Here is an 11628-nt window from a genome sequence, read left to right on the forward strand (position 1 = left end):
AATCACACACATGATCCAGCTGAAATCAATGGGATTGCATGGGTGTAACTGAAGAGAGAATTTGACCCAGTATGGTCAAGTGGGCTGAAAATGGGAGTAGGAAGCAGGAGCTCAAGTGTTATAGTATTGATGCTGACTTGCTCTGTGGCCTTGGGCAAGTCCTTAATTTTGGGGTGTCCGTTTCTTCCACTGTGAAGTGGGGATAATATTTATCTCAGATGGTGTCAAGAGGATTAGTTAGCTGGCGTCTATGCATGACATCCTAATGTATAAGGAGAACTCTTTAGTGTACAAAAATCTGACTCCATTTTGCAAGACGCAATAGTCTTTGAAAGGCTGAAGTACTCCTAGCCTGAGTTTAAGAAAGAAATGAATTATCTTAATCATCAGAACTTAAACGTTTGTAACAAATATTGCACAGCCAACTCATTCCCACATTTGTCTGTTGTGCATGCAGAGCTGTTAGAAGAGGAGAGGAAAAGGGCAAAATGAGGAAATAAAAGAAGACAATGGGTTAAACCTGTTGTTATCTAAGTCATAGGGATATCGTGATCGAGCTATGAGGTTGTTACTTGAGAAATCCCTCGTAACCTGATCACTGTATCCCTACAACCAGACTGAGAGACCCATCATTTGCATTAACACACTCAAGTGCATGCTTGTAAAAACACAGCAACAACCAATACTCAACATACTCTTTAGACACTTCATTTTATTCTTCAGTCCTGAAACATAATAAGTGGGATTATTAAACTTTCAGAGTTCGACTCATCAGATGCAGATTTATTATATGCAAGAGGAGATTTTCTAAAAGAGAAACCCCAACACTGTTCCTACAGGGTTTGGAAAGAAAACAATGCAAACAGTCAACGCTAAACTACTTGTTTAAAATTGGAACACACAGAGTATGACTGCCAAAGTATTCCTCTGGTATCTAAGGATTTCTCGCTACAGGTCTGTGGTAGCCTAAGAAAACATGAGGAGAACAGACATTTCTAAACAGCTGAGACACTCATAGGCTAATGATATGAGCACAAGACTGGGAGCTAGAAGCTCTTAAACATTAATTCCAGTTTTGGCATAGACTCTCCCTGTGGCCTTGGGCATGGCCTGTAACCTTAATTTCTCCTTCTGTAAAATGTGAATGATGTTTACTGCAGAGGTACAATGAGGAGTGGTCATTGTAATATTTGTAAAGTGCTTTGAGAATGAAGAGCACTCTATGGAGTACAAATGCTGCTGGCTAGGGCAGAATTGCACAGGGAAGATTGAAGGGAACACACTCCAAACAGGAGCAGCATGTGTGTGTATTCAGCTACCACACAGCCACTGACTGCTGCATTGGAGTTGGACCTGCCCTGTAATTGGCAGACTAGTACCCTGGCCACACACTGTGTCCTCAAGAGAACATCTCAAAACACTTTCAGCACTGTAGCAAGTTCATGCCCTGGAAAAAGCCCCTCATCTGCTCTCTCTTCCTGTACAGAATAAAGCAGGATTTTTGCCCTATGTATCAAGCAGGAACACCATTATTCTAAGTTATTGGTACAGAAAACTGCTTAAAGTACTGCTTACCCCTGAAGTATTGAGACTACTGTATTATACAAATACAATGTCCGCTGTCCTGCTTCCCAGAATTGGCACTTAGTCTCCGTTAGATGAAGTGACTTTTAATGGTCTGGCTCTGAGGCAGACTGACGTGTCCACTTATGATATCAGGTAGGTAAAGCTGTAGTTACCAGAGAGTTCCTCCTTTCTCTGTATTGTAGTGGAGAATGAGAGGCATATATGCCTTTACTAACTGATGTCACAAACTAGCATTCCAGTCAGATAGTCAATCAGAACAAATTAAGGCTCAGTGGTCCATACATTTTCAAAGCCACGCAGCCCATGAGGGGTCATGAGTCAGACAATGACGCCTACCTTCTTTTCTATTCCCCTCCCCAGGCTGATAAAAGTTCTCTCTTAAATGAAAAATGGACACTGGACAATGGAAAGGGGAAGTGAAACTGAAATAAACTGGAAAAAGCTTGTATTAACATCGGTGGAAGTAGGACCAGGGTTAAGATCTGTTTTAGAAAACAGTATTAGAGAATTTCCTGCATCTCCCCCACAAAAAAGACAGATGTCTTAATGCTACTTGTTCAAATTCTAACGTAGATACAGAAAGCATCAATGAATAAAAACATTCATATTCACAGCACCTACCTCCATTGGCCAGAAGATTCTCCTGGACTTTATCTTTCGAGTCCTCCATAACCTCTCCTATGTACTGTGCTACTTTCTTTATTACGCTTATGTGTAACAAGAGAAGCTTTTGTTAGTGACAGTATCTAATTGAAGATAAAACAGTTACAACAATTATCTGATTAACAAGGAGGTACTTGTTCAACATATTTCTGAGGCAAGGCTTTTAATTTGTAATTCAAATGATGATGAACAAAAGACTTATGGCATATTGCATAACTACACTGCTTATTTCTAAATACACTGTATTCTGTAAATACTCTCTAGTCGAGGCTATAATCTGGCCCCATTCAAACCTATGGGAATCTTGCAACTGATTTCTTTGGGATTAGGATTTGACCTCATGTGCATCTACTACACTTCATAACACCGATGCATAAAGACTTAATCCTAGAAAAATGTATGTGTGCATAAAATTCCAAGGATGGTCAAGGGATTGTCTTCTAAATATTGAGTATTCCAAAGTAACTGTGGTTGAAATAAAAAAAGTAATGCAAATGTGCAACTAGAACAAAAATAAATCAGTTTCATAGGATGCTAAATCAAGTTCTGTAGTTCACTAAGATTTAAAAAGCTTCCTAAGGACAAAACCAAAATCCTACTGTACGGCAAAGGTGCACCCCCTATGTATTGTCCCACAGAGGGACGGGCCTAACTGCCCCTCTCCTGCAGAAATATCCATGGGAGGTAGCTGGGGGAGTGCAGAATTCCCCGTACAGAGTTTCCTCCAAATTTTACTTCTGTTGGGGATTTCCCGCACCCCACCCCTTCACTTGCCTCCTTGCAGAAAAAGCAGCAAGTCCAGCCTCCTAAACTGGAAGGTTCAACAAGATATGCAGGGATCTGGAGACTTACTGGCTACAAAGAACCATCTTGCTGAGGCCTTGTGCCAGTGGTCCAGTTCCTTGAACCCCCTACTGTCTTCTCCAGCTCACTAGCAACACAGCTATTTCCTCTAGTCTAGGTTTCTTCCCTCTGGCTCCTTGAGAGAGATGGCAGCACTTGGCTCCTCACCACTCCTTTGCTGGGCATTGGTGTCATACTCTCCTGGGCTCCACTGCCAAGGAGAAAACTGAAGCAAAATACGCTTCAATGAAGCTTCTTATTTGAGTAATAAGAATCAGAACCTATGAACTGTGTTCTCTCAAAATAACCATCTTGTAGTCTATTATAATAGTCTAGAACAGCGGTTCTCAAACTGTGGGTTGGAACCCCAAAGTGGGTCGTGACCCCTTTTTAATAGGGTCACTAGCTCTGGCGTTAGATTTGCTGGGGCCCAGGGCTAAAGCCAAAGCTCAATCCCCGCCACTCAGGACCAGAGCTCAAGCCTGAGGGCTTCAGCTCTGGGTGGCGGGGCTCAAGTTACAGGCCCCCTGCATGGGGCTGAAGCCGTTGGGCTTAGGCTTTGCCTTTGCCCCACCTGCCCAGGGTGGCAGTGCTCAGGCTTCAGTCCACCCTCTCAGGGTCATGTAATAATTTTTGTTGTCAGAAGGGGGTCACGGTGAAATGAAGTTTGAGAACCCCTGAACTCGAAGAATCAAATATGTTGCATGTGAAAGAAGTTTGCAATGTCATCACCTAAAGAAAACTACCCAGCACTGGATTTGTAGGCAACAAATGCATTAAACAGCAGTTAGTAGATAGGCCCAGAGGATACTAATGGAAAGGTTAGAGCAGTGGAAATAGTATGTGATCTGCAGCTCCTTTTCAATTGATGTGGATGAAATATTATGAGAACTGAACAGTGCAGAGGGGTGTGGGGGAGATAGGTGATGGGGACAGGACAGGGGTCAATGTCAGGATCTCTCTCAGGAACCAATTCTGAAAAGGTGTTGAACACTCTCAACAGTCTTTGAAACCAGTGGATGTGAATGTGTTCAGACCCTTACAGAGTGGTCCATGGAACAAAAATGCTGGTGAATCCCTGAGTAAAGGCACGTATCGGGAGTGAGCAATCAGAAAGTAACAGAGCCTAACACTGCCTTCCAGTGACATGGAAAAACACTCTGTCTTGCTGTGTAAATAAATAATAAAAGTATGTGGAAACAAGAGACCCTGAAAACTCTTGCCCCTTCTCTGCTGTCCTAGTGAGAAGTAGTGCTGACAGGTTTGTGCTGCCTTGCTTTAACCAGCATTTCTTGCATTTGTTTATCTAACAACAGTTCAGCAGGGAGCTCCTTTCAATGAGCAGGAATGTAAATGTCCAGTTCATTTTCATAGCCTGTCACTAATAACCAACTGTACATTGTTTACTTCTACTGAGGCAAGTGTGCTTGGTACATTAACCCTTGGATTACACAATCTAGTCTCAAAAACCTACCGGACTATTTATATAGTGAATAAAACATGTGCTTTTTTTTGCTTTTTTTTTTTTTGGTATTTCACTGTGCTAAGACCTTACCACAATTGTATCCACTGATATCTTTCTCTGCTCATCCTTTGCTTTGATATTGTACATATCTGTCTTATATTTAAACCAGTTTAATTCTTCGGTACTGCTTAGCACCACTGACAAGCAGGAGTTTTACAAAACAGATATGCTGAGGCCCTGCCCCAAAGACCTTATAATATAAGGGCCTGATCCTGATCCCTTTGCTGATGATGGATATCACGTTACTTCACAAGTGGGACTGCTGAAGTCAATGGGACCATTTGTGGAGTCAGGTGCGACTTGATAAGGGATCAGAATCTGGAGCTAAGTTAAGACAAGGAAAACACAAGGAGATGACAAACAAAGGGAAGGGCTGGGGGAGGGATGAGGACACCTTGTATTTCTACACACACTGAAATACTCCAGTGCACAGCCCAAGCTCTAAGAGCCTGACTCTTAACAAGTACTGAGCACTCACTCTAGTTGATGGGAGCTGTGCATACTCAGCACCTCTGAAAATCAGGACCTAAGTGCTTTTGACAAACATTCAAACCCAAACCATGTAGTAACTTGGCCACTGGCTCACTTGGATAAGTGGTACCCTATTGTTACAGCTGGTGACTACAAAGTGAAAACCATCTTCCCCATTTCTTGCCCACTCTTCACCCCACACCACTGTGGACATTGACGGCTGTGACTAGGTTTTCAAAGATTCTGGGGAGAAAATCTGACTCCCTCTGCCACCACAGGAATGGCGGGTGAGGACTGATCATTGAACTAAGCATGAAATAGCTTCTGCTTTGCGAAAAGGCTGGAGAAGCAGCCATAAGAAGTGCAACTGCATGTGCACCATATAATGATTAAAAGCAATGGTCCACATTCAGCCCTGCTGTAACTCCACTGAAGTTGAGAATTACACCAGGAATCAGTTTGCTCTAATGGGCTTAATCCTGATGTAGCTGTAAGAAGCCCTCATATCCCCTCACAGGTAGCCCTGCATACAGCTTCAGCTGCTGGACAAAATCCCTTCAGGCGGCAAATATGTACCTGGGCTAGGAAAACAGCCTGAAGAGGGTTAGCATGACTAGCCCATAAGTGAGCATGTGTGTATTCCGCTGCCACCGCCAGAACCATGACTATGAGCAATGTGTGTTGCCAAAAGAAAGGAGCAAAGAACACCCAAAAGCAGGTTGTGCTGGCTCAGCATGTGAAGTCTTGCCCTGTGCTACAGAATGCCTTGTAACGAGGCAACCTCTCTGCTCCCTTCATGATGCATGCAGCCCTCTGTGTGCAAGTGTGATTTGGCCCAAAGGTCAGACCTTAGAGCGGTCACTCATTCATTAAGGTGAGTCCCAATGAGATCAGCATGGCTCTTTGCTTCTGTACATGTTGCTCCTCTGCGGAAATAAGGGCTCAACAATCTGACCAGTGTTGGCATGGCAGGAGTTGAGGAATGTGAATTAGACTCCTGGAAAACTCAAACTTCTTGCTTAGACAAACCTTCCCCTGAAAAATCCTGCCTCTTACCGGGGAGGGAATAGAGTCTTTTGAGAAATCCTTTATTCATTGGAGCACCTGCTTTTAAAAACCTCCTACATTTCTCATTGGAGCTTCCTTCCTAGTACTATAGCCTTAATCAGGGTTACCTTTCAAACAAATTCTGCACAAGGACCCCAGTCCTGCTGCTCTTACTTGGACAATACTGCCACTGACTTCAGTGGGCCTGTTGGTTAAGGAATGTAGAATCTGGCCCCTTATTTGTGGTGACCCACTATAGGCTAGCCAAACCTATCAACTTTAGTTGAGTTCTAGAACCAGGTTTAGACAAGTCAGGGTAGATGAACACAAGGACACTGTGTCCTGTGAAAACAACGTCCGTTTCTCATTTGTATGCAGTAAATAACATCTATTTTACCTTTCAGCAGAGCTATCAAGTTTTCCCAACTCATCTGAGAGACCAACAAGAGCATCCAATGTCCCCACCTGTGCAAAGGACCATAAATAAGTTAAATGTACACAAGCCTGTGCAAGGCGTATGCTTTAAAAGCTTTATCAGCACCAACTTCTCTTTAGCAATTATAAAACCAGCAAACTTAGTAGAACTTTGTTCGCTTAATGGAAAATAGCAGCAGGTGCTCTTTTTAGATTTTGGGACTATAAAGCGCATTATGATAAATGGAAAAAATACATACATTAGTCTCATGATCATGCACTGATGTCCTCCTTCCTATTTTTCATTCCTGAATCATCACATAGAATAGGCTGGACATTTCACTAATAAAATACTGTATTTTTGTAAGCATTTAAGAGACTAACACATACACACAGGAACAAACTTGGTGTGGGAAGAGGAACAGTATTTATACTAAAGAAATGCTTTTGAGCAATGCTTGTCTGTTTTCTTTGCTATTACTGAAGATCGTGTCTTTCTCCAAGCCCAGCTTCTCCTTTTTGTATGATTCCACACTATAGTCATAATCTTATGTTTATGACATCACAGTCTGTTGCTCAATCTATTATTGTAATGTTGCCAAATCATCATGATGGACTTTACTGCAGGGTCATACCAAGAGAGAAGAAGGGTTGAGTGGAAGAAAATGCTACAGAGTGTAATTAGCAAAAATATGGTAATCAAAGTAATAGGGCTACATCTTCAGTTGATGTAAATCAGCCTAGCTCCCCTGGTTTCAAAGGAGATCTATTAACTTACACCAACTAATCTCCTTCGAAGCCAAGGGAGCTATGCTAATTTACACCAGCTGAAGATGTTGCTCATAGTAGGTAACTATATATTTGGAAAGCTGGCCCCAGTCTAAAAGTCCTGTGTTGCACAAACTGTTTTTCATTTCAGTGTTTTAACAGCCAGAAGGCCAGACTCTGATCTCCACTACATCAGTAGAAATCTGGAGTAACTCAATTTGTAGATGGTTAGTGGTTCCTCTGGATTTAGGGCTGGATTGTCAGATGTTCTGAGATTCTCCTTTGAAATGCTGCACATCATCAACTTGGATTGCTCCCTCAAAAAATCTGTTCCTAAATCTAGTGTAACTCCATTGACTTTAATGGAGTGACTGGAACTGCTGGAACTGAGATCGAAATAAGACTCAGAGCTTTAAAAATAAGGATGAATAATGGACTGAAATTTGAAGTGTAATCATCTATCTATCTATGAGAGATTTAGCTCATTATCATATCTAAATGTGCACACCTTGGTGTACAACTCTTTGTTTCCTCAGAGCAACATTTATCATACAGACTCTATTTTCTTCTTCGTCAAGTTTCTCATTAACACACTCCTGGGTATCCATATATCTGACTACTCCCATTGCATTAGTGAGCCTATTGTGTGTAATGGTATACTACCTTGAAGCGCATGGGTAAACGGTGAGCAGAGTGCAACAGAGATCAACCAGCATGTGTAGAGTTTTAATTGTCTAGCTACCCCTGGCATGTACCACTCCTTGCTGACATCCTCTCAGTAAAGTAAAATGTATGCAGGCAACCTCAGAAGACCCATTTCTTTTTTCTCTCCTGATCATCTCTGTCTCAGATCCATTTTCATTGGACTCCCTGCATAACTCTCTTCCATTTCCCAATATATGTACCCCATAAAGAAAAAGAAAGATTTCCCTGTTTGTGTTCGTTATGCCACTCAAACCCTATCCTCTCTTTCTGCTTTTACCTTGAGGTCTGGGATGAGGAATTTATTGTTGCTGGACAGGTTGGCTTTGGATGTCACTGTGTTCATTCTCTCCAGGGCTTGCAGATTTACTTTATCCCCCGGTGCAGAAATTAACCAGAACTCCGACATGCTTTTTAGCCTCTCTCTTCACTCCTGATTACTATAGCCACAAATAACAAGACAAGCAAAGGTTACTGTATGTCCCCTGTGAACTGAATCCAGGTAGAATGAAGCACTATATAGATACAGAGATTATCCAGACTAACTTAATAAATAAGTTAAAGAACATTGTAGCTCCCTCAGTTTGAAACCTAAATTGAATGTGACCTTCTCCTGAATGTCATGAAAAGGCAGCAGAAGTTCCTCCTCCCCCAGAGTTGTTTCATCTGGTTTCTGGAGAGGAGGTTTTTGTAAAAATAAATCTCCATGATAGCACACCATCCTCTATCAGATTTAAGGCACTGATCCTGCTCCCATTGCAGCCAATGAAAAACTCCCACTGGCTTCAGCATCTATGGGGCAGGGAAGGAAGAGTGAACCTTTTGTAGGTCGCAAAAATCCAAATGTAATATGTGTTTCTGTTTGTTAAACAGTCTCTTAAAAAACTTTAGTACCATGGTGGTCGTGTAGAAAAGGAAAAGCAGACTGTAAAATAAATTAAAAAATCCTTTTCTGAACTTTCAGGCAGTCAGAAAATGCCACTACCATAGTGATCAATTTCCACAATTCTATTACTTATATACAGAGAAGAGAGTTGGGGGAAACCACACTAATTGGTCTCAAATCTACAGCATAAAGAACACGTCAGTAAATACAATATATTTAGCAACTAATAATGCAAACTGCAGAAAAAAATAGAGAGATGAATGAGAAAGTACATTATTAAACAGTTCAGAGTAAAGGAACAGCTGGAGTGGATGGGAAGAGAATTTCCCTCTCTGTCACACAGAGATTGCTCATTTTTTTCTTCTTCATAAAAATACCTCAAAAGACCCTTCAAATAGCATTTCCTGCAGTGGACTTCATGATTTAGGTTTCTTTGCCCATTTTCACAGGTTGTCCTAGGAGGGACATAACTAGTTTGATCATTTAGGGCTTAATCATGAATTATTTGCATGCACATACACAGCTCCTTGGGAATTTAGGGAGCATAAGAAATGCATAATCAGCGCTTAGAGTATAAACTCCTTGAGGCACAGTCAACATTTACTTATATGTTCTGTACAGAGCCTAGAACACTGTGGTAATTACTAATAAAATATAACTGTTGTCATTTGCCTCACATTTAAGATTCTGAGACAAGGCACTAGAGAGACCCCAGTTACCCAACACATTAAATCACTTAAAAATGACATAAAAGACCCAGGGCATAAATCGTTTCCCCAGCTCACACACAGACACTATCGTTCAGTTGCTTTGTTTCTCTTACCTTGTGCTGGATGGAAGTTTTCATTCCATGAGAGAAGAGGCTCCGATGCTCTGAGCTCCTGCTGGTGAGAACGGTGGCTTGGTCTGGACTAGCTACTCTGTGCAGCTTGCAAGGGAGTGAAGAGTTTCAGGCGTAGTGCCAGACACTGCTTCCTGCAACTGAGTATGTTCCAGCGATCTGAGCGTGCTCAATAACATCTTCTGAAGGCACTGCCCTAGCTGTACCTTCTTTGCTATCAGAATGGGAAGGGAAGGATGGGGAGAACTTTTGCAGGGAGGAATAACCAGGTGGAAGGAGGGGTAGGAGAGGGACAGACAGGCAGAACTGGGGACCTGATGACAGAGGTGAGCCCCTGGAAAAGTGGCAGAAAGGGAAACCGCATGAAAGGAGACTTGATTCAGTGAAATATTTTACACATACAAAATCCCAGAATCTTTCATAATTCTCATATGTTTTTGGTGTTTAAAAGAATTCCTTGTCAGCTTCTATAGCTGCAACATGTCTACATATAATCTCATGGCAAATCACAAATTTCTTATCTGATGTTCTGATTGCCCGTATACTACTCTATTCCTTGGTCCCCACACTTAATGTAGTTTCACTCCTAAAGTGTGCTTATTTTAAAAATGGCATTTTTATGACTTACTGTCCTGAACTAAAGTAAATGATGTGCTAACATTGTGCTACTTAAATTATTGTTCAAATAGAAAATAACCAGATATTAACATGCTAGTAGCTAAGCACTTGCATCTTTAAGTGTTTTTTTATGTTAATACTTCCTATGTTCTGACTTTGTTATTTTATAACTTTTTTTCTACATTTATTTATTTCTGTTCTACAGCACAAGTTTATTTTTTGCTGGGTTTCCTGCATTGCTGTCATGATTTTTTTTTCATTCCCTTGGTCCACTCATGAAGACTGCCTTTCTTAACTGTTATTTTGCCTTTCTCTTACCTGTTTTTTCACATCAGCACTTGTAGAACTTATTCTTCAAATATTCAGTAAGAGCACTACACTACCATATCTGAGGAACTGTCCCAGGCTGAGCTGTCAATAGAGAAGGTTATGGAACAAATTGATAAATTAAACAGTAATAAAAGTCACCAGGACCAGATACTATTCACCCAAGTTCTGAAGGAACTCAAATTTGGAATTGTAGAACTACTAACTGTGATATGTAACCTGTTGCTTAAATCAGTCTCCACATACCAGATGACTTGTGGACATATAATGTAATGTTAATTTTTAAAAAATGCTCCAGAGGTGATCCTGGAAATTACAGGCCAGTAAACCTAACTTCAATACTAGGCAAATTGGTTGAAACTATAGTAAAGAACAGAATTATCAGACATATAGATGAACACAATATGTTGGGGAAGAATCACTGTGGCTTTTGAAAAGGGAAATCATGCCCCACCAATCTATCAGAACTCTTTAAGGGGCTTAACAAACATAGACAAGGTGTACTTGGACTTTCAGAAAGCCTTTGACAAGGTCCTTCCACCAAGGGCAAGCAAAATAAGCACTCATGGATAAGAGGAAAAGTCCTCTCATGGATCAGTAAAAGATAAGAAACAACGGGTAAGAATAAATTATCAGTTTTCACAATGGAGAGAGGTAAATAGTGGGGTTCCTCCAAGGATAAGTTCATGGAGGATAGGTCCATCAATGGCTATTAGCCAGGATGGGTAGGGATGGTGTCCCTAGGCTTTGTTTGCCAGAAGCTGGGAATGAGCTACAAGGGATGGATCACTTGATGATTACCTGTTCTGTTCATTTCCTCTGGAGCACCTCGCACTGGCCACTGTTGGAAGACAGGATACTGGGCTAGATGGACCTTTGGTCTGACCCAATAGGGCCATTCTTATGTTCTAGATTCGTTCATGGAGGATAGCTCCA

The 11628-nt window shown here is 41.4% G+C and overlaps 1 protein-coding gene across 1 annotated transcript in view; it reads right to left on the minus strand.

The window, feature by feature from the left end:
* Positions 1 to 10815, minus strand: part of ATP6V1C2 (ATPase H+ transporting V1 subunit C2) — a 30326-nt gene extending 19511 nt beyond the window's left edge. The window contains exons 1-5 of the mRNA XM_048845492.2: positions 10684 to 10815; positions 9730 to 10081; positions 8301 to 8460; positions 6534 to 6601; positions 2209 to 2294 (exon numbers count right to left, since the gene is read on the minus strand). Of these exons, the coding sequence (XP_048701449.2) occupies positions 2209 to 2294; positions 6534 to 6601; positions 8301 to 8429 (283 nt within the window). The 5' untranslated portion in view covers positions 8430 to 8460; positions 9730 to 10081; positions 10684 to 10815. The remainder of the gene's footprint in view (positions 1 to 2208; positions 2295 to 6533; positions 6602 to 8300; positions 8461 to 9729; positions 10082 to 10683) is intronic.
* Positions 10816 to 11628: the final 813 nt, after the last annotated feature.

This window comes from Caretta caretta, chromosome 3 (assembly GCF_965140235.1).
Source record: "Caretta caretta isolate rCarCar2 chromosome 3, rCarCar1.hap1, whole genome shotgun sequence".
Taxonomy (NCBI): Eukaryota; Metazoa; Chordata; order Testudines; family Cheloniidae; genus Caretta; species Caretta caretta.